This window comes from Anas platyrhynchos, chromosome 4 (assembly GCF_047663525.1).
Source record: "Anas platyrhynchos isolate ZD024472 breed Pekin duck chromosome 4, IASCAAS_PekinDuck_T2T, whole genome shotgun sequence".
Taxonomy (NCBI): Eukaryota; Metazoa; Chordata; class Aves; order Anseriformes; family Anatidae; genus Anas; species Anas platyrhynchos.
In genome coordinates, this window is record NC_092590.1 from 76791848 (window position 1) to 76814476 (window position 22629).

Here is a 22629-nt window from a genome sequence, read left to right on the forward strand (position 1 = left end):
GAGCAGGAGAACCCCGGGGGCTGCCACCACTCTGGTTTCCACCCATTTCCAAAGGGACACGCAGGTCCCATGGCTGTCCTGTCACCTCGTTTCTCCTGGGGGGACAACAGGGCTGTGGTGGCACTTGTGGTCCTGAACTCATGCTGGGGCAGGAGGAGGGTTTTGGGGCTGGCTTGGTTCCCTCAAGAAAAGCTATGGAGGGGAGGAGGTGGTGTTGTCCACACCACAACCTGGCAGCCCTGTTGAGACCCCGAGTAGGAGATCACCACAAAGCAAAACCATCTTGGATAAGAAGCGAGGAGAAAGGCGAGCATTTCACCTTCCCAAAAGGAGACCCACCCTCCCTTATCACCCCATCTCTCTGCCCTAAGGTCCGGGCACGGAAGCCTGCCGGATTTCTTCTTCCTGCACTCAACGAGTAGGAAAAACTGGATCTTCTCATAAATAAAGCGCGGCGGCGTTAGCGTGAGCGCCGGGAGCCCAAGGGTGTGCAGGGAGAAAGTGAACCTGTAATTAGGGTGATGAATCGGAGCTCAGAAACGTATCCCCGCTCCCATAAATGTGCTGTTTAGGGGTTGCCATCTCACGAGCTCCGTATCACCAGCCACAGAGGAAAATTCTTCCCATCCCTGCCGGGCCAGGGCTCTGTGGGCTCCTCGCCTGTAGGAGACCCTCTGGGGACGGGGACCCCACCACTTCCAGTGCTTGACCATGAAAAAATCCCTCCAGATACCCAACCCAAACCTCCCTGGAACAACTTGGGGTCATGGAGGCCAACAGTTGACGGACCTCTGTTCTCCAACTGCCCCTCGTTGGACATCCTCGCTGCCTGCTTCTTCTGGCAGGGGACAAGGAGGTGGTGTAGGACAGCAGAGCGGGTCCCATCACATGACTTCCCTCCCATCATCGTGTCATTGGGAAATGGGAACATCCCAAATCTGTGGCCAGCCACAGCTCCTCCAAGGGGACATGGAGGACGTCGCTCAGAGCATGCGTGCAAGAGGAGGGATTGAGGGAAGCCAACGATGGCCATTTTTGGGTTCTTCACGAGGTGGAGATGAGGTTGGCCAGATAGGGCAAGGGAGGAGCCCCGAGCCAGGCAGCAGGGCCGGAGTTTCGGGTTGTACAACGCCTCCACGGCTCGCCCAGGTGAGGTCACGGAGCAGGAGGCACCTCGGCCTCCTCCACGAGGAGAGACACCGCCCAGAGCCATGGCATTAAACATGGTGCCACCTCCCCGTGGTCACGCAACATGCCACCGGTGTCCCCACTGAGGCCGGCAGGTGGTGGGACAGACCTGGGTGGGGTGGCATGTCCCCATTGTCCCCCATGTCCCTACTGTCCCCAATGTCCCCATTAGGTCCCCATTGTCCCCTCCATGTCCCCATTGTCCTCCATATCCCCCATGTCCCTATTGTCACCCTACATCCCCATTGTCCTCCATGTCCCCATTATGTCCCCATTGTCCCCATGTCCCCATTGTCCCCATTATGTCCCCATTATGTCCCCATTGTCCCCCCGTCCCCATTATGTCCCTATTGTCCCCCATGTCCCTATTGTCACCCTATATCCCCATTATGTCCCCATGTCCCCATTGTCCCCCATGTCCCTATTGTCCCCAGTGTCCCCATTATGTCCCCATGTCCCCATTGTTTCCCATGTCCCTATTGTTCCCAATGTTCCCATTATGTCCCCATTGTCTTCCATGTCCTTATTGTCACCCTATGTCCCCATTATGTCCCCATTGTCCCCATTATGTCCCCATTGTCTCCATGTCTTTATTGTCACCCTACATCCCCATTATCATCCATGTCCCCATTATGTCCCCATGTCCCCATTGTCCCCCATGTCCCTATTGTCCCCAATGTTCCCATTATGTCCCCATTGTCCTCCTATGTCCCCATTATGTCCCCATTGTCCCCATCTCCCTATTGTCCCCAGTGTCCCCATTATGTCCCCATGTCCCCATTGTCCCCCTAAGTCCCCATTATGTCCCCATTGCCCCCCAATGTCCCCACTATGTCCCCAACACCCCCATTATGTCCCCATCACCCCCCCTCCCCCCTCCCCTCTCCATGACGTCACCCCTCCCCTCCACACCCCCCCCCGGAGAGCTGTTCCGCGCAGGCGCAGTACGGCGCGGCGAAGCCGGGGCAGCCTTGCCCGGCGCCGGGCGGGGCGGGGCGGGGCGGGGCGGAGGGGGCGGGGCCAGCTCCATCCGGGTCCCTCCCCACCGGCGCCAGAGCGGCCTCGGCGGGACGGTGAGTGCGGGACGGGCAGGGGGGGGGCGGGATAAAGGGGGGGGTCTCGGCCCTCACACGGGGCCGCCTCCTCCTGAGGGGACGCAGCGGGTTAGGGATTCGTTGCGGTGTCGCTGTGGGGGTAGGGGTTGCCCCCCGGTGCCGTTTTTTGGGGGTTGGAGCCCTCCCCGGTGCGGCTCTGTGGGGTGGGGGAGGCCCCTCGGGAGCGCTGAGGGGGGCTGAGGGGGCTGGGAGCCCGCCTCACAGAGCGCCTGTGGGGTAAGGGGATGCGCTGTTCAGGATCCCTATGGGGCAGGGTACCCCCCTCCGTTATCCTTATGGGACAAGGAGCCCCCCCCAGTATCCTTATGGGGTAGGGGGACCCCCCTCCAGTAACCCTATGGGGCAGGGGGACCCCCTCCAGCATCCTTATGAGGCAAGGACCCCCCCCCCGTTATCCCTATGGGGCAAGGAGCCCCCCCATCATCCCTATGGGGCAGGGGAACCCACTCCAGTATCCCTATGGGGTAAGGAGCCCCCCTCCAGCACCCTTATGGGGTGCTGAGCCCTTCCCATTCACTGCACTGTGAGGCAGGGATCCCCCTCTTCCAGCACCTCTATGGGGCAGGGGAACCCCCCTCCATTATCCTTATGGGGCAGGGGAACCTCCCGTCCAGTATCCCTATGGGGTAAGAATCCTCCCTCCAGCATCCTTACGGGGCAAGGAATCCCCCCTCCATTATCCTTACGGGGCATGGGGACCCCCTCTCCAGTATCCCTATGGGGAAAGGAGCCCCTCCCCAGCATCCTTATGGGGCAAGGACCCCCCCCTCCGTTATCCTTATGGGGTAGGGGGACCCCTCCTCCAGCACCCTTATGGGGTGCTGACCCCTTCCCGTTCACCACCCTGTGGGGCAGGGACCCCTTCTTATAGGACACTGAGCCCCCTTCCAGCACCCTAATGGGGTAGGGACCCCCGTTCCATCACCCCTATGGGGCTGGGACCCCCCTCCAGCACCCTTATGGGGCAGGACCCCCTCCCCTTGCACAGCCCTATAAATCTGGGGTTGCCCCTTCCTTCCCTCTTCGTGCACTCCCCTCCTGTTCTCTGCAGGGCACCGCCTGTCCCTGCCACCCCATATCCTGTCCCTTTTTGGGGTGCCATGCTTGGCACCCCCGAGAAGGTCCCGACGTGGCGGGGGGCGGAGGAGGCGACGCTCTGAGGGCTGCCTTGGCTAAAAAAAGCCCAAAAATGAAAAAAAAAGGGCTTGGGATAGAAGCAGGGCAGCGGGGCGGGCACATCCCGACCCTACTTTTGGCAGGGGACGCGTGCGGGTCCCACGGGGCTGCAAACTGCACGTTTGGGGTGAAAAACGCGCCTTTGAGGTTTTCATTTTTGTGCGCCTGTGGGTTTTTTTTTTTGGTATTTTCGGGGCTTGTGTTGTCTCGGACTTCCTCAGCCTGGCTTCGGGCTTTGTTTTAGCGCGGCTGTGGGCTGGAGGGGAGCGTCTCCCGACCCCAAAAACACCCTTGGGAACAGCGGGGGGGCTCTGCGGGGTCCATTGGGGTGCGCGGGGGGTCCCACGTGCGGCGAACAAAGCGCGTGGCTCGTTGTGTTGTGCTGCTTTTTTTTATTATTATTATTATCGATTTTTCTCTCCTCCTCTCCCCCCCGCCCCTCTGGCAGGAGGTTAGGATTACGCGCTGCTCCCCGCCTTTCATCTCCTCCTTCCTGCCCTGCGCGACGTGTAGGGCCGCACGCGGGGACGCCGGGCAGGACGACGAGGGGAAATCTGTGCTGCCCAGGTGGACGAACCCGATTCTTCTCACCCATCCGGGCTGTCAGAGCACGAGCTGAGCTCAAAATATGATTTTTTCCCCTTTTTTTTTCATTGTTCGAGCCGTGTCCCCGCTGTGGTTGTCCCTCCCGGCGCCCCCTAAGCCAGCTCGCTGATTTATTGGCTAAAACCCCGTAAAATATCGCTCCCCAAATGCTGTCCCGAGTGTTTCACGCTCGTTCTGCTCCTCTCGTCTCCGTTGCTTGGCTCTTTTATTCGCGCAGGCCCGGCCGCTGGGCCATCTGCGGCGAGAAATGAAACGCAGATTTGGCCCCGAGCCCGGAAAGTAAAAAAAAAAAAAATAAATAAATAATAAAAAATGAACGAGGCTTTGCCTCGGATAACTCGGGGAGGAAGAGCGCAGGAAGAAACGCTCGGGGGCAACGTGGAAGGAGCCCAAAGCGTGCTAATTGCTGCGTTTTGTGTTAAAAATTAAAAAGGGAACGTGCCAGGAGCGGCGGGCAGAGGTGCCTGGGTGCTGTCACCGCGCTGCTGAGGGTGGCGAGGGGACCTGGCCCGGTCCCAGCAAGGATCCCCTTCTCTCTCTGCCCTCCCTAAACCCCTGAAAGTCTCTGGATTTTATTCCCTGCTCGGCGCTTTGGAGCTTTTCCTCGTCGTTCCCACCCAAAATCTGGCTTTGGGTGGCTGTTGTGCCGCCTGGCGTGGGGGTTGTGCTGGTTTGGAGGCGAGCCGAAACTCTCCATCAGGCAGGGATGGAGAAGAGGACACGGGACGAGCATCCCATGGACCTTTCCTATATATTTTTTGCGTTCCTATTTATTTTTTGTTTCCTGCAAGCCGTGCTCTGCCCCGTCAGACTTTGCCTCGGGAGCGGCCACCCCGTGGCATCGTAACGGGGCCAGCTCAGCCCGGCTCGGGAGTTTCGGGGTGAGCAATGCAAGAACAGAGAGGAGCCGCTTGGAAAAGCTCGGTCCGGCCCCGGCAGTGCCTCCTGCCACGCCGAGAGCCGAGCAGGAATTAATTTGGTTGTTAATTGGAGGTGCGGGGAGCTCGGGCATCACCTCCGCGGGGATTTGGTGGTAGCCGAGTGCTCTCCGGGGTGGAGCCGCGTTGGTGGGATGCTCAAAGCTGCTTTTTCCTCCCCAAATGGGTGATGTGACAGTGTGCCAAGCCCGTGCTGCCCCACCTCATGCATCCATTAGCTCTAATTAATTAACGAACATCTCGCAAACGAGACGTCGACGGGGGAGTGGCAGCCGTGGAGCTCGAGAGGAGCTTGGAGACACCGTGGGTGCGCCTCGAGGGGAGGATTTCCCACCAGGAGGACACGTGAGCTGACCCCAAAAGCCCTCAAATGAACCAAGGAGCATACAGAGGATGGACAAACCACCACGGTGGCGGTGCCGGCGTCCCCATCCACATCTCACCGTGCCCCAAACCCCAAAGCAGCACCCAGCAAATCCCCGCCGCGGCCTTAAATTAGCCGGGAGCAGCTGGGGCGGGGGCTGCCAGGGCTCAGGTTGCTCCCACGCCGCCACCGCCTCGGCTAAAACTGGATCAAAGCCTGGGGAAAGGAGCGGGACGGGGGCAGGAGATGCAGCGAGGGAGCACGGGGCAGTGCGGGGTGTTTTAGCGCTACGGATGATTCCCCCCTTGGATGTTTCCGAGGTCGCCGTTGGGTTTTTTTGGAGCCTTTTTGGTTTCTTTCGCAGCCACCGCTTCTAAAAGCCCCTCAGCGAGCTCGCTGCGTCGAGGCTGGAGAGGAATTGGGAGCTGGGAGGGCTCCTTCCTCTGCTCCCTTCAACTCGGGGGCAGCGAACGTGGCAAGGAGAGGACACAACTTTGTTTTTTTCTGGTTTTTCTTCCCGCGGAGGATTAGCCCTGCAGGATTTACGCCGGGCTCTGGAAACAGCGCCAGGTTCCCAAGCGGAGAGAGAAAGCGAAAGCGCCGCGCCGACCTTGCCCCCTTCTCGCTCCAGCCTCTCAGACCTAGCGGCTTCCCAGCTGGGAAAGGGCTTTTGGGGAGAAAAAAAGAAAAGAAAAGGCTGAAGGAAGCTGGAACGTGGTGCTGGGAGGCAGAGCTCAGCTCATCCATCGGCCCCTTTCCACCCCGGAGGGAATCCCGGCAGGTAAGGGGGCCGGGGAGCCCGACAGCCCGTCCCAAGTGATTTTAGGGAGCCCGGGCTCAGCCTGGCTGCTGCTGAGAGCGATAAATCCACCCGAGCATCTTCCCTTCCTCCCTCCCAGCCCCGAGCAGGCCCTTCCTGCCCGCAGCCTGCACGGAATTAAAGCGCTGGCGTGGCGTAAGGATCGAATTAAGCTCCTCTCCTCGCCGAGCTCTTTCGCAAAGCAGCAAATATTTCTGCCTGCCTCCAAAGGAATCATTTTTTCCATTGTTCCGCGCGAAACCCTCGCCGGGGCTCGGCTTTCCCCCCCCGGGGGTGGTTTCCTGGCGGATCGGTTCTTAAGGCAGCTGCGTTTTGGGGGCTTATTTATTTATTTCTCCCTTTTGTGAGCTCCTCAGCGGAGCGGGGACGCGCCGGAGACGAACAAAAGCAGAGCCCTGCAAGCAGCCTGCCATAAAAGAGGCAGAGGGGGGGTCCTGGTTGAAATTGTGGGTGAAACGGTGCAGCTTTGCTTAGGGTTTTTGGTTGTTTTGGTGGTTTTCTTGTGGGTTTGGGTGGTTTTTTTTTGTTTTGGTGGGAGTTAAAAGTGGGAAGTTCGCTTTCTGTGCGCCGAAAGATCACCTGAATCCCTCTCCCTGCTCGCAAAGCCTCCCTCACGCTCTGATTTATCTCACCTCTCGATGTTTCTCTCTGATTTATTGATGGCTCTCCTCTGAGCGAGCAGGTACGACCCGAGAGCGAACCTTCCTGCAGCAGGCAGCTGGTTTTTGTCACAAAAACAGCCGTGCCTTGCTTCGTTCCCCAAACCAAATCACTGCAGGCCCGCTCGCCCCTTCCCCTCGCTCCGTTTTGGGGTCCATCTGCCTGAAAACTTCGTCGGTTTCCTCCCTCGCCAGGACCTCTAATCCCTTTCAATGAGATCAAGGGATTAACGTCTTATAAAATTGCAGGATTAGCTTGAGCCATTTTTTTTCCCCCCCTTTCTTTCTGCACAGCGTCACGGCACTGCCGCGCCGGAGTTTCGAAAGGGAGCCGCTCGCCAGTGCTGGCGGAGATGGGGTGCAAGGAGCTGAACCAATTTATGGGATTTGGGGCCAATCAAAGGCTTTAAAGCAATATTTTAACCCTCCTGCGTGTTCTCCGTGGAGTTTTGTGCAGTGGCAGGAGTTTTTTTCAACACATTTGGCCTCGTTGGTCAGTGGTTAGCTTGGAGGTGCGTGGCTCGGATGATTTGCAGCTCCTGGCTGGGTAAGCACAGAGCTGGCCTGAAAGGTTTCCTTGCAGGAAATCTGCAAAGAATCGTGCTGAGAGACCTCCACAAGCAGTTCCTGGGGGCTGCATTACCCCTGGAAGCAGCGTTATTTCCAAAAGTCCCATTATTTCATAAAGTTGCTCCCCTGAAATGATCTCGGGGGGCTTGGGCTGCGCAGGGTCTTCATCGGGACGTGCCTTCCAACCCGATTGTCCCCAGCCCACGAGGAAAACCCGTGCACACCCCAGGGGTTTTTATGACATCCCTGCTCGAGGCACTGCCAGGAATGCCTGGCCGCAGCCCAGCGTGCCCAAAAAGGGCAGCTCCTAATTTCCACCCTGCTAACGAGGCTGCGGCGCTCTCATTGAACCGCTCCAGCAGCCACCACACCGCTCACCCCGTGAATTCGGATGGGATTTCACACCAAACCCTTCTGAGAGAGCCGGAGCGATGCCGAGGGGAGGATTTGGGGTCCCCCCTCTCGTTTTAAAGGACGTGGCGGGCTGCGATCCGACCTCCGGGCTCTCTCCAAGCGCCTCAAACTCGTAGTAAGAGCTTACGCAAAGGCTCCCGGGCGTCATGCGCTCCCCTGACCTTTGGAGAGACACTCGATGCAGCCTGCGTGCTCGTTGCTAAGCCGGGTCGTTAGCGCCAGCAATATATTTTGCCTTCTAGTAGCCGATTCAGCAGCCAGGAATCTGTAGGAATCTGGCAGGGAGCGGGCTGTTTTTGGGCCTGCCGGTCTCATGGGTGCCCGAGGAGGCCCCGGTAGCCTTGAAGCAGGTTTGGTTTTGGGTTTTCAATGAGTTCTGCATCAACGTCGCAGCCTCAGCCTGGTGTTTTTGCTTATTCAGGGTTGAATTTCTGAGAAATTTTAAATTTCTGAGAAATTTAAGCCCTTAAGCCCTTGGGCAAGTGGGGAGTTGGGGCAGGTGATGCTCCAGATTTGTGCCTTGCTCGCTCGTCACCTCCCAGGTCCCACCAGCCCTACCCTGAATTTGGCGGTCCCTTGCCGTTCTCCGTCCCGCTGAGGTCAGGCCATGGCATCGGGAGAGCTTTCTGGCTGCAGAAAATGTCATTTTTTTAAACCGTTTCTGTGCCAAACAGCTTGCCTGGCGTCAGCACCGCGTGTCAGGAGGGGTCTCTTCTGCCAGCTCAAGTCTTCCCCGCAGCCTGAGGACTTTCTGCAGGAGGGAAAGAAAGAAGGAAGGAAGGAAGGAAAGCGTGCTCCTGAAAGTGTCTGCTCCTCACGTAAGTCAGGAAAATCTGGCTAACTGACCTCATTAACACCTCCAGCCCTGAGATCAAGCCTCCTTTCTCCTCTCGGACACAAAGCAGGAGAGGGACAGCAGCGCTCAGCGTGGAGACGGAGAAGGAAGGACCCACGTGTGCTGTTCCTACACACATTTCTCCGTGGGGCTTGGCCAGGCACTCCGGGAGCAGAGAAGTAATTCTCCTGTCTCCTGCTGACCTCTGAGGCTTTTGCCCACCTTGCAGAGCCGTGGGAGTGAAGCAATTTGTGCCCCGGGACCTGACATCTCTTTTTCTTGCTGGGTTTTCAAGCGCTGCAAAGCCCCCAGTCGCTGTGAGCAGAGCAGAAGGAGCCGGGGAAGAAATATTCCCCCAAAACCCAGTGCTTCTGGTAAAAGCAGAGAAAGGACAGGCTGAGCACGGAGCTCCTTTTATTTTTTTTTCCTGTAAGCATTAGGAAAAATATCAGATGGCAGTGACATGGCGGTGGGGTAAATTCCCAGCAGGCTGAGGTTTGGCTTTGGGGTTGCCTGGGTTTTCCTGAAGGGTTTTTAATGCTGTCAGCAGCTGACAACGCGGCCCTCGCAGCGACAGAGGGGCTTTCGGGGCGGCTCTTCCCCGGGATTTCTTGGTGATTTTGGTTTTGGTGTCCGGCTTTCGGTTCTCCTGCATCGAGCTACCTGTTCTGCTTTTTGTATATTTAGTAAAAACGAAGCGAAGGAGTCTGCTGGGCACTCCCAAGGCCCAAAATCCGGGGTTTGGGCTCGGAGGGAGCAGAAGGCAGCAGCATAAAGAGGAATTCTTCCCTCCCAGGCCTCACGCTGCTTTTCCACCGCGAGGCTTTGCGGCCATCTGGATCCCCTTGCAGATTATGCCCCCAAAAAACCTCCATAACCTAGCAACCTCGGGGAGCTGAAACGAGCTCCTTCTTCCCTCCCGCATCCCAAATTGCGCTTGGCTCGGCTCGCCGCCTCGCTCGGGCTGCTGCCAGCAGCTGCTCTCCCCAGCCCCGGAGCTCCTGGAGCACTTTGCAGGGATTTATTGATCCCTGCACTGCTTTTTTTTTTTTTCCTATTAAAGGAGCTCAGGGAGTGGAGGTGAAGGGATTTCGGGAGGTCATATCATCCATCTGCTTGGCGGAGAAGGCCGGTTGCTTTTTTTTCTTTGTTTTATTCAACCTGGTGAGGGTGATTTGATTTTTTTTTTTCCCCAAATGTGATATTTTGGGAGCCCCTTTAGCATCCCTCAGCTCTCCCTGTCCAGATTGCGATTCCCTGGGTTATCCGGGTGTTGAGCACCGGGTTCGGCCGGGCAGTGCTTGCAAGGAGCCCATGAATCGGGGGGAAAACTCCATAAATCGAGGCTTTGGCACCTGATGGGATGCGGTAGGGGCTGGTGCTGTGGGGGCAGCAGGGTCGGGTCCTACAGGGCCGCTGCATTTCACAGCCAGGAGGATGGAGGGGGGCTCAGGGCATCCTTTCCCTTCCCACCACGCTGTCGGGAGGAAAAATGAGCTCAGCAGGTCGTGACATCGCAGCTGGGACGGAGCCACGTGCCAGGAAAAGGGGGTGGAGGGGCAAAAAAAAAAACAAAACACGGAGCCAAAGGGGAAAAAAAATTCCTCCAGCATTATCTCATGGCCAAGGAGAAGCCCGGCTCAGCTCACGTGGGCAGCCTGCGGCTCCCCCTCAGCCTCCCGAAGATGCTCTGGCAGCCACGGATCCTGCGGCTGCTCCTCCGACTTCCTGCGGCTTTCCCGAAACTTGCTGCCTCGCCTGCAGTTCCCAGAAAAGCTGTGCCGGGTGGGATGACCCCGGGGCTGCTTTCGATTCCTCGTTCCCGCTGCTGCCAGACACGGGGAGCCCGAGCTCCGCTCCCCTGCTGGCTTAGGCTGAATTTAAAAAAGCACCAGAGATTTTTTTTTCTTTTTATTTATTTTACATCTTTTTTTTTCTGTCTGGATCTTGCAAAATCAGCCCTGAGCGAGCCTCTTGTTTGCTTTGCTGACGGCCCCGGGCTTTAACCTGGCGCTGGGAACTGCAGCTGACCTAATTCCTGCGCCTCTCCGGCAGAAGCAAAAAGGTTTTTCCTCCTCAAGATGTGCCTCGGGACGGCGGTGACAGGGCTGCTTCTCCGCTAAACCGACCCTCCAGGATCCAGAAAACTGCAGCGGTGCTGGTGGCACTGCCAGGAGGTTCTGTTTATTCTCATTTTAAGACTTTTTGGCCTTTTTGGCTGCTGATCGCTTCGCCGGGAGCCTCTTCCAGCTCGCTCTTTCCCCACCAGCGGCTGAGGGAGTTAAATTTGTGTTTGGTGTCGTCCAGCCAGGGAACGAAGCCAGGGAATTTTGGTTCCTGTTCCAAAAGCATCCGATTCCCTCTTGGAGGGAGGGGAAAGGGCTCAAAGGTCTGAACCAGGCAGCACCTCCTGGGCAGGCTTTGCTGGAGAACCGCGGCGCGATAGCCCAGAAGGTGCTGGGCGCACCCCTGCTGGTGCAGGGACGTTTGGAGAGAGATAAATTACACCAGGAGAGGTTTTAGGGCCTCTGCATGGGGGTTTGCAAACCCCATCCCGTGCACCTAGCTGCCCCTGGCCCTGCGTGGAGCATCCTGCTTCCACGGGGAGGAATTTTTAATTTCTGCTGCCCGATTTCTGGGGGAAAAGCCGGGTCCTTTTGCTCTCCAACCTCCCGCTGTTCCCCGTTCTGCTTTCCATGGGCTCTGCTGGCTCTGGGGGGGTGGCACTGGCTTTTGTCACCCCCTTGGTGACGTGCGGTGACCCCTTGGGTGCCCCGGTGGTGACAGCTCCGTGTTGGGATTCACCAGAATTCACCCACGTGTCACGACATCTCCTGCCAGGCTGCTTATCTGAGTAGCATCTCACTGCTGCTTCCCAAGTGCCCCAAAACCCCTTTTTTTTTTTTTTTTGGAAAAATTATTTGGAAATCTCAGCCTGGACATATAAATGTCATATTTATGGCTTGTGGAAATTCCCAGGGGGAAGGAGATGGGGCATGTTCCTCAATTCCCCCTTCAAACGAAGGGATTTGGGGAAACTTTTCCTTGTGCCTGCTGCCCGCAGCCAGCCACCAGCCCCAAAACCGAGCCCTTGGCCTGGGCTAAACGTGGCTGGGGTGCTCGGCGCTCCGGAAAGAAATAACAGCAACAAAAACACCCTCGGAAGGAGAGAAAAAACCCCAAGGACCATCGGGAAGCAGCGAGGGTGAGGTCCCCACAGCGCTCCCAGTGCCGTGCAGCAGGGTAATCGCCTCTTGGGTTCCTCCCTTGGAGGTTTCCCCGCTGAAAGCTGCGTGGAAGAGCTCGGCCGAGCTGGTTGAGCTCGTTAATTGCTTGCTGCTGTTAATGAGAAGGATGGATTTGGGCTGCGTGGCTTCTTGGGGTTTGCCTTGAAGTGCCCGGCTTGTAATCAGAGGGCGCGGCGAGCAGGGGGAGGGCGGTGGGACCTGCAGCTCTCCCTTCCCTGCCTCCCCTGCTCTTTAACCTCACGTTAACCAGAACTGGGCCTTAATTAAAGCCATTAATTAAATCCCACAGGGACGCGGAGGCTGCGTCCTCCCCGTCCCAGCAGCTGCGTGCGGACCGGCATCTCCTGCAGGGAGTTTTGGGGTTTCCTACGGGATCCCTCCCCGCAGAGAAGCCACATCCCTGCGTCCAGCCCTGTCATAAGGACACCTCGGTGCCTTTTAATTTCAGGGCTTTCGGGACGTATCCCCCGTGCCTCAGCCTGGGAAAATCCGGCTTTCCCTCCTTCCCTTTCATCTAGGCAGCCGGGTTTGCACTGAGAGGAAGCCTGGCACCTTTTTATAACCCTGCCTCCAGGTCCTGCTGGGTGCAGGTCGGGATTTCAGACCCGCAGCCAGCCCCACGCGGGGTCTGGGGTCCCACGGGCACAGCCTGAAGCTTTTTGTCCTGCCTCGGAAAGCTCCCGGCCTCCCTCACGGCTCCTTTTTATTTCTTTTGGCTGCGTTCTGGTAAATCTGAAGCGAATTAAAGCACAGCTCCTCCCCTACCACGCTCCCCACCCCCCAAAAAAAAAGAGAAAATCAAACAAACCAAAAGCTTGGCTCCTTAAAATCATCCCATTTCAGGCTTTTTTTTTCAAGTTAACAGTTTCCTGGATCCTGGGCAGGCTCTTTTTTTGCCTCTATCTGCTGGATTTTTCACCGTAACGTTTCTGCACCTCTGGGATCGTCCCTAGGAGAATGAGCCCCTGCTGTAGGGTCACGGCCACCTCGGGCACAGCGTTTTGGGGCAAAATCCTGGCTGGGAGAATGCAGCGGGCTGCAGGGAGCTTGGGATCCCTCATTTCCCTCGGGCAGCTGTGGTGGTTTGTAGCTGCGGTCTGGTGGAGCAGCTGGATGTGGCCGTCAGGAATTCGTGGCTGGAGGAGATCCGAGGCCCTAAATCCCAGGCCCTAAATCCGAGGTCCTAAAAAGGACCAGCACATCTCCACTGACATTCTCAGTGCGCCGAAGGCCCCAGAGCTGGCTCAGTTCGGAGAGTGTCACAGCTTGAAGGAGCTACGAAGGAAGAGGGTTGGTGCCGTGCTGCTTGGTTTGGTTGTTTTGCCTCCAAGATCGGTCCCGGATTATTTGGGTTGCTCGGCTGGCCGGAGGGATGCTCTGTGGGGGCGTTCGGCTCCTCTCCATGCCCCGGTAGTGAGATCCAGCACGTTGGGGTCTTCATCTGCTGGTTTTTTCAAGCCTTGGTGAGGCTTGCTCCTGAAACCTGCGTTCCCACAGAGGATTTATGATCCTCAGGACCCCAAAAACACACTGCCGACCACAGTGGTCCCCCACATGGGAACCTCAGCCGCTGACGTTCCTGGTGGGAGGCCACAAGCTCTGCTCCCGGCTCGCAGAACCTTTCCTTCCCCGCGTGGAGCAGCTAACAAACCTGGAATATTTCTGGAAATCCAAGCCAGCGGCCAGCACGAGGAGCCCCTGGATCAAAAAGGAAGCAGCAGGAGGCTCCCGACTGACGGGAGAGGCCCTGCACCGCCTGAAATCCCTTTGACCCAGCAAAGAGCACGGGGATTAAAACCCGAACCCAACCCCGCGCAGCCACGCAAAGCTGCGCATTAACTGTACCCGAGTCGGGAACAAAGGTTTGGGGGTGGTGTCGCTTTTTTTTTTTTAATTATTTATTCGCAAAGCAAAACAAAAAAAAAAAAACAACAACCACCTCGGTGGCGTTGTGCAAGCCTCTGTGCGTGCGGGCTCACGGCTCTTGCAGCCTTCCCGCTCGGGCTGCGCGCCTCGCTGAACACGTGCTTGGCTCTCGGGGGGTTTTAATCAAGTCCAGGCTTTACCAAAAATCGTTTTTACGCCTCAAAAACCAAGGGAGCCAAAAGCAGCAGCGGAGAGGGGAGCTTGGGGCGGCGGGGATGCTGCCCTCGGCGAGGGGCAGGAGGTGACGCCGGGCTGGGGGGCCAACCTCGAGCGCCCCAGAGGGGAAGAAATCGGTGCCAGGGACGCGTGAGGATGCCAGGTGGGTGCTGGAAGCTGCAGGAGAGGGGCTGGGGCTGCATTTTGGGGCCGTGTTTTAATTTTGCTGAGGCTGCTGACCTTGCTGCTGTCGCGTCGTCTCGCTGCCTGCCCAAAACAGCAGGGCCTGATCCTGCGAGGAGGCAAAGCGTGGGATGGGAGAGCTGCTCCTGCGCCAAGAAAACACCCGGTGAGGCTTAGAAAAAAAGGGGACAAAGGAGGAAAGGCTGCCCAGGAGCATCTGCTGTTGGGTCGGGTTTCTTTGCTGAAGCTTCCTGGGCTTAAACCCGGTTTCTTTAGGTGCCACGAAGTCCCTGCGCCGTTGGGGCCGCAGCAGCAGCAAAGAGCACGGATAATTTCAGGGATTATTTTCTTTCAGAACCTGAATCCAGCCTTGCTGGGAGCCCAAATGCCTCCCTGCAGCTCCGCAGCTCAGATTTGGGGCTTTTCATCGCCGTTTTCCCCGGTTATCCCCGGCCACCTCCCACACTTTCACCCTGTTCTGCACAAAACCTGGAGCCGCGCTGCTCCTGCGCCGAAAAATAAAAAAACCCTGCTCCGGGGGGATTTTGTCATCCCTCCGTAATTTAATTCCCCAAAAGCTGGGGGCAGACTGCAGGTAGTTTCCCTGTTTGTTGTGAAACTGGCTTGCACGCCGCCTCCCGTGGGCAGTAACCGATGAAAGGAAAACAAGAGAGATCATTTATTATTGTTTTTTTTTTTTTTAACTTCCTTCTCCGAGCTGGGGGCGGGGGAACTTTGTGCCTGCTCATTCAAGGGTGAGCGGCTCGGGAGCCGCGGGGCGGAAAGGAACGATGAGGAGCCCCAGCAAATCCCTGCTTTTCGGTGATTTTTCGGATATTTGGGGCTCGGGGAGGTTGATACGGCGTGGGAGAGCTCGCAGGCTGAAATCATCACCCCGGGGATGTGCACGGGGAGGTTTCATCGGGCTCTGTCTGTGGGGTTTGTGCTGGCACCTGTATTTATGGCACCTGTAAATCCCGGCAGCTCTGCCATCTGCCACGGCGATGTCCTTGCCCTCCCCTCGGCCCCGATGGCAGCGTGGAAATCACCCTAAAGGAGTGCCGGAGGGCAGAATTTCTGCTCAGGGAGGAAACCGCAGGAGGGGAGGGGAGGAAAAACTCTCCAGCCTGCCTTCTGGCTGCTTTGGGGCATTTCAGTCTAATTAATCGGGGTTTCAGGCACAGGGGGACGTTGGGATTGGGGTGGCTTGGATGCAAATCCCCACCTGGAGTTGAATTTAAAGGACTGCCTGCGTCAGCAGGAGGGGAAAGCGCTGGGCGAGGAGCACGTGGAGGGAGAAGGGGAATCCCAGGCACGGTTTAGCCTGCCCTGCTTTGTTTTCGGGGCGTCCCTCCTCTCCTCTGTGGGGCATCCCGTGTGCGGATGGAGCCTGACGTCCTCCTTTTCTCTCCCTTTCCTCGCAGCCCACCCATGAGCTCGGATTTCCAGCACTACAGTTTCAGGATGCCGAACATCGGGTTCCAGAACCTGCCTCTCAACATATACATTGTGGTTTTCGGCACGGCCATCTTTGTCTTCATCCTCAGTTTACTCTTCTGCTGCTACCTGATCAGGTAAGAATAATTGATTAGAGAAAGAATATTTTAAAAAAAAAGGATTAAAATCAGAAAAAAAGGATTTGCTCAGCCCTTAGCATCGGCCTCACCATTCATCCCTCGCAGAGGAAACGGACGCGGAGCTCACGCAGCGTGGACCCAACACGTCTGGGAGCGAGCAGCTCTGAAAGGAACCGCGTTATCGGCTCCAAACCCAGCAGAAATTTATTTCTGGGGCCACTTAACACGGGCACGGAGCACGGTTGCTCAGGCAGGCGTCTCAACCAGGACTTGGAAGCGGGGTTTTATGGTTCCTGCCCAGCTCTTTAATGGCTAACTCGGGTGCCGGCTGCTTAGGGAATGTTTAATGCCTGCCCCCTCGTTACCCTACCCAAATCCCTCCTCGTGAGGGATGTGTTTTCCCCGGGTTGAGCTGAACCTACACGGCTTGCCTGCAAAACGAAGAGGTGTTTGGGCTTTGCGAGTGTTTTCCTGGGCACTGGGTCTCGCTGGGTGTGTTCTGCCCCAGAGAAGAAATAACCAGGAGTAATGTCTGGAGGATGGAGCCAGAAAACCTTTAAATTTAGAAGTTGGAGGCGTGTGGGAAGAGAGAGGGTGAGTAACTGCTGAGAGAAGCCAGCGAGGGAAGTGGCAAGCTCCTGCTGTCTCTTGCTGTCTTTAAATGAAGACAGAGTGCCTGTCGGGGAGGGATGTTTGGCTGCCACCCTCAGGAATAACGCCGACCTCTGAGAGATGGGAGCTTGGACTAGATCATCTCACGATCCCTGCACAGCCCCAGCCTCGACCGAGACCTGAGGAATCCAAGCAGCAGCACCAGGATCTGCAAAGGAGGATCCCCCGCACCCGGAGCAGCCCCAGAAACCCAAAGCCCCCCAAAAACCTGCGGCAGGAGGATCCGATATACAAAGCAACACCTTGAGTTCATGCTGAGTTTCTCCCCCTCCTCAGCCAGCTGCTGAAGCCCTCATGGGTTGCCCCACACATTCCTGACCCCCCTGCGCTGAGATTTGGGGCTTTTAACCAAGGATCACATCTGGAGGCTGTGGAGCAGCGAGGAATTCCTTTAACATATGGGGAGATGCGACGCGGGAGCATCCTCTGCAGCCTTCTTGGTGCAGCAAACCCAGCCAGGAGGCACCCCGAGCGTGGGAGAGCCAATATCTGGTGTTTTTACCCCGATCTCCGAGCTGACAGCATGGGATCAAGGATTGCTTGTGGGATCTGCCACCGCCGCCCCCCTGTAGCCTCTCGTTTGGCGAGTCTCTGATTGCCCACCACCTCCGCGAGGCACGGCGAGCAGCTCTGGAGCTGGCTCTCCTGGGAGAGCATTTTTCCCCCTCGTAGGTGGTCCCCGGCAGCCAAGCTCTGCTTTTCCCCATCTGGGTTTCATAAGCACTTTCCCAGCCTCGGGGCTGGGCCGGTTTCACCCCTCTTGCTCCATCCCCGCTCCACAAAAAGCCGAAAATCACAAAGGAAAACCGAAGCGATTAGATCGGGAGGGGAGGGAAGCGAGGTGTCTTTGGGGTGTTCCTGCTGGTTTGGGGTAATCCTGCTGTCTTGGCCTGCCCTCACTTCTCTCCCTCTCTTCGTTCCAGGCTCAGACACCAAGCACACAAAGAGCTTTACGCCTACAAGCAGGTGAGGTGATGAACGGGCTCCGAGAGCCAATAATCGCTCCTTCAGGTTGCCATTGAGCTTTTCTTTTCACCGGGAGGCTCTAGGTCTTTGAAAAGAGGTTGCTACGTTCTGCCAAACCTCTTTTCCTGCTGATTTAGGGTTTTTTTTTTGCCAGCTGGGCCCCCTGAGAGCATCTCTTGCCTGCATGCAGTGCTCTGCAGGTCTCAGCATTTCGGGGTCAGCTGCTGTCCAACCTGGATGCTGCCCTGCAGGTGGTCGCGTGCTTCCCTCTAGGTGAGCCCAGAGGCAGCAAGAGCAATCAGCAGGACTAAAAGAGCAGAAATATCATTTATTTAAAGATAAAACACCCAGAAAGCAAGAGTTTAAGCTGGGAGAGGCTTCCCCCAGCTGAAACCAAACACGGGTGCCAAGTCTTGGAGCGTTTTCCCGGGCGCTGGGGACGTCTCCACCCTCGGAGCACCTCCACTGGCACTTCCCAAACCCTCGGGGGTGTTGTGGTGGCAGCATCCAGCGCTCCTCCAGCAGCTGCAGCGTGGGCTGGAGCTGGCTGCGGGGTCAGCACAGCCCCATCCATCCTGGGGAAGGCATCGCCGCGGCCAACCCAGCTGCTTTCTGCAGCCACCCACACGCAGGGGTTAAAATAAACTCCATTTTCTGCTGAAACATCCCGTTTTCCCTGGGGTTTTGTAGCTTTTTCCACCTCTGACCTAGCGTTCAGGCAGGAAACCGAAGGAGGTGGGGCCGGGCTGGATGGATGTTCCAGCACGTGGCTGTTCCTGGAGCGCAGCCCCCTCCAGGCGCTCGGTTTGGGGACCTCCTGAGGTTTGTCCTCGGATCTTTTTTTTGTGCAAACACCACTTTTCACCCTGTCCTCCCACAGGGATGCCTGCAGGCTGGAGGTGGGGTACTGGAGGTTTCTGGCTCCACATGTACGGAGAGCTGTCACAGCACGGGCACATCTGTGTGTATTTTTTATTATTATTGCTAGGAGTGTGCAGAACTGGCCCAGTTTTTAGCATATTTTTAGAATTCAGGTTTAATTTACAGCAGGCTCTTTCTGCTCACGCTGTGCCCTGCAAAACCTGAGCCCATTGCTGCCTTGGTGCAGCACCCAGCCCCAGCTGGTGGCCAAAAGGGGGGATTTTCAGTGTAACAGAAAGGGTTTGCGCATGGAAATTCGGATTTATGGGGATCTGAGTGGCTGTAAACGCAGCAGGAGCCATGTCCTGACCCCGTCTCTGTGTTGCAGGTCATTCTCAAGGAGAAGGTGAAGGAGCTGAACCTCCACGAGGTGAGTGCGTGCGGGGCTCTGCTTCCTGGGGCGCCGCCAGCAGCGGGGGAACGCGATGAGTTTCCATCCCCGGCAGCTCCTGCAGCTCCCCTCCGTCCCTTGCCACCTCCTGGCTGCAGGGACACAGTGCCAAAAGCTGACGTGTGCCTGGCCCTGCAGCCTCCTTGCACCTCCTTGTGCTCGTTCCCTGATGCTGCTCCTCATCCTCTGCGCGTCCCACCGCTCGCTAACGCAGCTGCCGCGGGCACAGCTGCAGAGGGGCCGGATCGAGCCAGCCCCAGCCCCCTCCCAGGGGCCTTTTCCTTTTTATGCACCATTATTTTCATGCGTTATTAATTTTCGTCGTCATCATTTTCAAGCAGCATTGTTTTCCTGCAGCGGTCTTTATGCGTTTTCATGCATTTTTTTTAACACGTTTTCATGTATTTTTGTGCATTTTCATGCATTGCTGTCTTCATGCATTTTCATTCATTGCTATTTTATGCATTTTCATGCATTTTCACGGATTGCTTTTATGCATTTTCGTGGATTTTTATTCATTTTCATGGATTTTGATTCATTTTCATGCATTTTTATGCATTTTCACGCATTTTTGTCTGTATGCATTGTCGTCTTCACGCAATTTTCCACATGTGGTTGTTTCTCCTGCAATTTCTTTCCACGCTTCGTCCCTTCGGTGCATTTTTTCCATGCGTTGCTGTGGGTTTTCTGCGCCGTCGTCCCCGCAGCAAGGAGCTGTGGCTGGAGGAGGCCGGCTGCGGGCTGCTTGGGTGTGTTAGGAATTAAAAGCCCTGTTTGCATCCCCAAAGGGGGTTTGGGGAAGGCTGGGAGGGTTTTGCTCAGGCTCCTTCCGAAATATCCCATTTTGGGCAAAAAATGGGGTATTGGGGGTTTGCAGCAGCAGCTGCCAGGGCTCACCAGGAGGTAAAATCCCCGCTGGGCTCCTCAGCGCTTGCCCAGCTCTGTTTTTTTTCCCCTTTTTCCCGTGACGCCGCCTCTCTGAGGGCTTCACAGGCTCCAAAAAGTGCTCGGTCCTCGGTGCAAACCCACCAGGCTGTGCAAATAAAGCTGGGGGGCAGTGGTTCCCTGCTGCCTCCTGCGATGTTTGTGGGTAAAGCAGAAAGGGAGGCGCTGCCCGGCCCAGAGGCTGCCAACCCCGGCAATTAGAGCCCGGATTAAAGGCAGATTGGGCTTTAAACTTATTTTGATTGCTGTTTAAATGAACGGAGCAGCTTAATGACCGCAGGAGCTGGAGGATTTACCTCCGGGAGGGCCGCAGCCCCGGGGCTGTGCAAAGCTGCGCTAAGCCGGGCTCTGTCCCGCAGCCAAGCCAAGCCCTGCCCAGCTGCGGAGCTCAGACAGGAGCCAAATTCCCCTTTTTTTTCCCCAATTAAAGGCAGTGGTGAGGTGAGCACCGGGGAGAGGACAGAAACCTGTACCAGGAGCCAGGAAACACTCAGGGAGGTTTGTGGGGGAGAATTTCCCCCAGTTTAGAGATATGTGTGAATTTTTTGTGTTGGAAATTGCTGACCGTGCCGGTGACCCGCTCGTCTTTCAGATCTGCGCCGTCTGCTTGGAGGAGTTCAAGCCCAAGGACGAGCTGGGGATCTGTCCGTGCAAACATGCCTTCCACAGAAAGTAAGTGCAGGGTGATTTCAAACAAAGCAGGAGCCAGGGGCTGGGGCTGGGTCCTTTGCACACCTCTGGTCCGAGGCACGACGCGAGGGACGGCGCCAGAATTACGCAGCCGGCGCTGCTTAGCCTGTCCCAGGCTTTAGAGAATAAACAACTGCCACCTCCCCTTTAATCAGCTTTTATTTACGGCGTGGAGCGATGCTGCTCACCCCTTGGCTCCAGGATCAGCACCAGGCTGCTCTCCCAGGCTCTCTGAGAGCCTGAAAAGCCAAGCGCGGCCCCAAATCCACCTGCGCCTGCAGCTCCTGGGTGGCTGCCGGGCTCCCCCTGCGCTGGAAAAGCCCCGGCCCGGGGCGCTGCGATTTTCGAAGGCGTTGCAAGAGGCAGCGAGGCGGAGGCACCGGCACAGGGAGGTGCCAAAGCCCAAAAAATGCTCGTTCAGGTGGAGAGCGTCTCTTAAATTCCTCCACCAGGGCTAGGGGATGGCTGTGGGTGAGCTGAGCTCGCTGTGGTGCACCTTTCTGCCTTGCTGCGGTGGGAGAGGACAGAGGAGAACCAAAAAGCCTCCCTTTTTGCCTGGTTTTGTAGAGTTGCGTCTTCAGCAATCTGCTCTGGGGTTTTCTTCCCCCTCCAGCAAGGGGAAAGGAAAAAAAAAAAACAAAAGAAAGAAAAGGAAAAGCCCTTTTGCAGATGGCTCTGAGCGTTCGGAGCAGCAAAACTCCAGTGTAACGCTTTGGTTACGTTTGGTTGTATTTTATAAAGACATTTTTACATGCACAAAGGCACCTAGGCAGTGAATTCATTGCGCTGGTGATGCTGCGGGGGGGGTGGTGGAAACGGCTCAGCCCTGATTTGGGGTGATTTGGGATGATTTGGGGTGATTTGGGGTGCTTTACCCTTTTTTTTCCCCCCCCAGGTGCCTCATCAAATGGCTGGAGGTGCGCAAGGTGTGCCCGCTCTGCAACATGCCGGTGCTGCAGCTGGCCCAGCTGCACAGCAAGCAGGACCCTGGCCCCCCCCAAAGCCCCCTCCCAGGCGCGGAGAACCTGGTATAGCTCCGAGCCCCCCCGGACTCACCCCGGCGCTCAGGGGGAGCCCCCCCCGGGCACCCGGAGCCGCCAACCAAAGCACTACGGCACCAGCACGGAGCTGGGGATGGACGGACGGACAGACAGAGAGCTGAGAGCACTTTAGGAGGGAGCACGTCCCCCCCCCACACCTCCCTCGTCCTCAAAATGAGGTTTTTGGGTTTTTTTGTTTCCTCCCCAGGATCCTGGAGCTGAGGGAGAGGGGGAGAGCCTCGCCTCGACACCCAGCCCGCAGCCGGTGCCCCCCCCCAGAGCAGCGCCACCCACATCCACCGCGGGTTCGGTGGCACCCGAGGGGGGATTTGGGGTTTTATTTCCCCTCCTGGGGGGGTGACGTGGGTGCAGCCCCGCCTCGGTGCTGCCTTTCGTGCTCTCTCTGCCCCCAAGGGCTTCGTGCCGGGATCCCAAAAGGGCTGAGCGGGGCAGGGGGGCCGTGTCCCCCCCCCCACAGCGCACGTTGGGCTACCTCAGGGCTTCCTCAACCCCCTGCCACGGGTGAGCCCCCAGGGGGGGACAAAAATCCTGCCCTGTGCACCCGCTCTCAGCCCCAGGGGGCTCCAGGCAGTGCCAAAATCCCCCAAACCAAGCAGCCCGCGGGGCGCAAGCTGCTGGGGGGGGGCAAAACGCCCCCACTTTGCCTTTTGGAGCAAACCCGAGCACCCCACAGGCACCCGGCCCCCTTCTCCTTGCAGCTCTTGGTCCCTTTTAGGGGGGTAGAGGGGGGGGCTCAGTATTACCAGGGGCACAGCAGCGTGGGGCGTCCTCCCCTATAAAAACCGTGTGCCCCCCCCGACTGTTTATGGAGCGTGGAGCCTCATAGACGTGTTTGTACACTACGAATTCTGCAGCAGAATATTTTTTAAAACGGTCGCTGTTTTTTCTTTTTTTTCGTTTTTTTTTTTTTGGTCTTTTTTTTTTTTGTAAGCTCTATTTTTGTATATTTAATTGCTATTTTAAAAATTCTAATGCGTCTTTTTTGCTAATCACACTATTCGTAAGGAAAACGAGGAGAGAAAAAAAAAAGAAAAAAAAAAAAACGTTTTTTTTTTTTTGCATGTGATTTGACTTGAAATGTAAATAAAAGCAGGTTTTGGAAGCTGTGTTTGTAGGGGGGTGGGAAACGGCCCCAGCCTCTTCCAGAGGGATTTTTGGTGGGTTTGGTGGGATTTGGTTTATTTTGGGGCCATCGGTCCCAGCAAAGG

At 56.8% G+C, this 22629-nt stretch overlaps 1 protein-coding gene across 7 annotated transcripts; it reads left to right on the forward strand.

Annotated features, from left to right (window-relative positions):
* Positions 1-2132: 2132 nt before the first annotated feature.
* Positions 2133-22523, forward strand: RNF24 (ring finger protein 24). Of its 7 annotated transcripts, none has more exons than XM_072037889.1 (7): positions 2150-2261; positions 8525-8668; positions 15623-15772; positions 17371-17413; positions 18663-18704; positions 20263-20342; positions 21256-22523. In XM_072037889.1, the coding sequence occupies exons 3-7, from the start codon at positions 15630-15632 to the stop codon at positions 21392-21394; spliced, it is 447 nt and encodes a 148-aa protein (XP_071893990.1). In that variant the 5' UTR covers positions 2150-2261; positions 8525-8668; positions 15623-15629; the 3' UTR covers positions 21395-22523. The 7 variants fall into 7 exon arrangements, with proteins under 7 accessions (XP_071893992.1, XP_071893990.1, XP_071893991.1 ...); XM_072037890.1 differs by lacking the exon at positions 2150-2261 and adding an exon at positions 3928-6168; XM_072037891.1 differs by lacking the exon at positions 8525-8668 and having other exon boundaries at positions 2133-2261.
* Positions 22524-22629: the final 106 nt, after the last annotated feature.

Bases quoted from the DNA above. Each gene is read 5' to 3' on its own strand.
- RNF24 (XM_072037891.1), top strand. From the start codon at position 15,630: ATGAGCTCGGATTTCCAGCACTACAGTTTCAGGATGCCGAACATCGGG. The intron at 15,773-17,370 runs GTAAGAATAATT...TCTTCGTTCCAG, and splicing joins TTCTGCTGCTACCTGATCAG to GCTCAGACACCAAGCACACA. The intron at 18,705-20,262 runs GTGAGTGCGTGC...CTCGTCTTTCAG, and splicing joins AGGAGCTGAACCTCCACGAG to ATCTGCGCCGTCTGCTTGGA.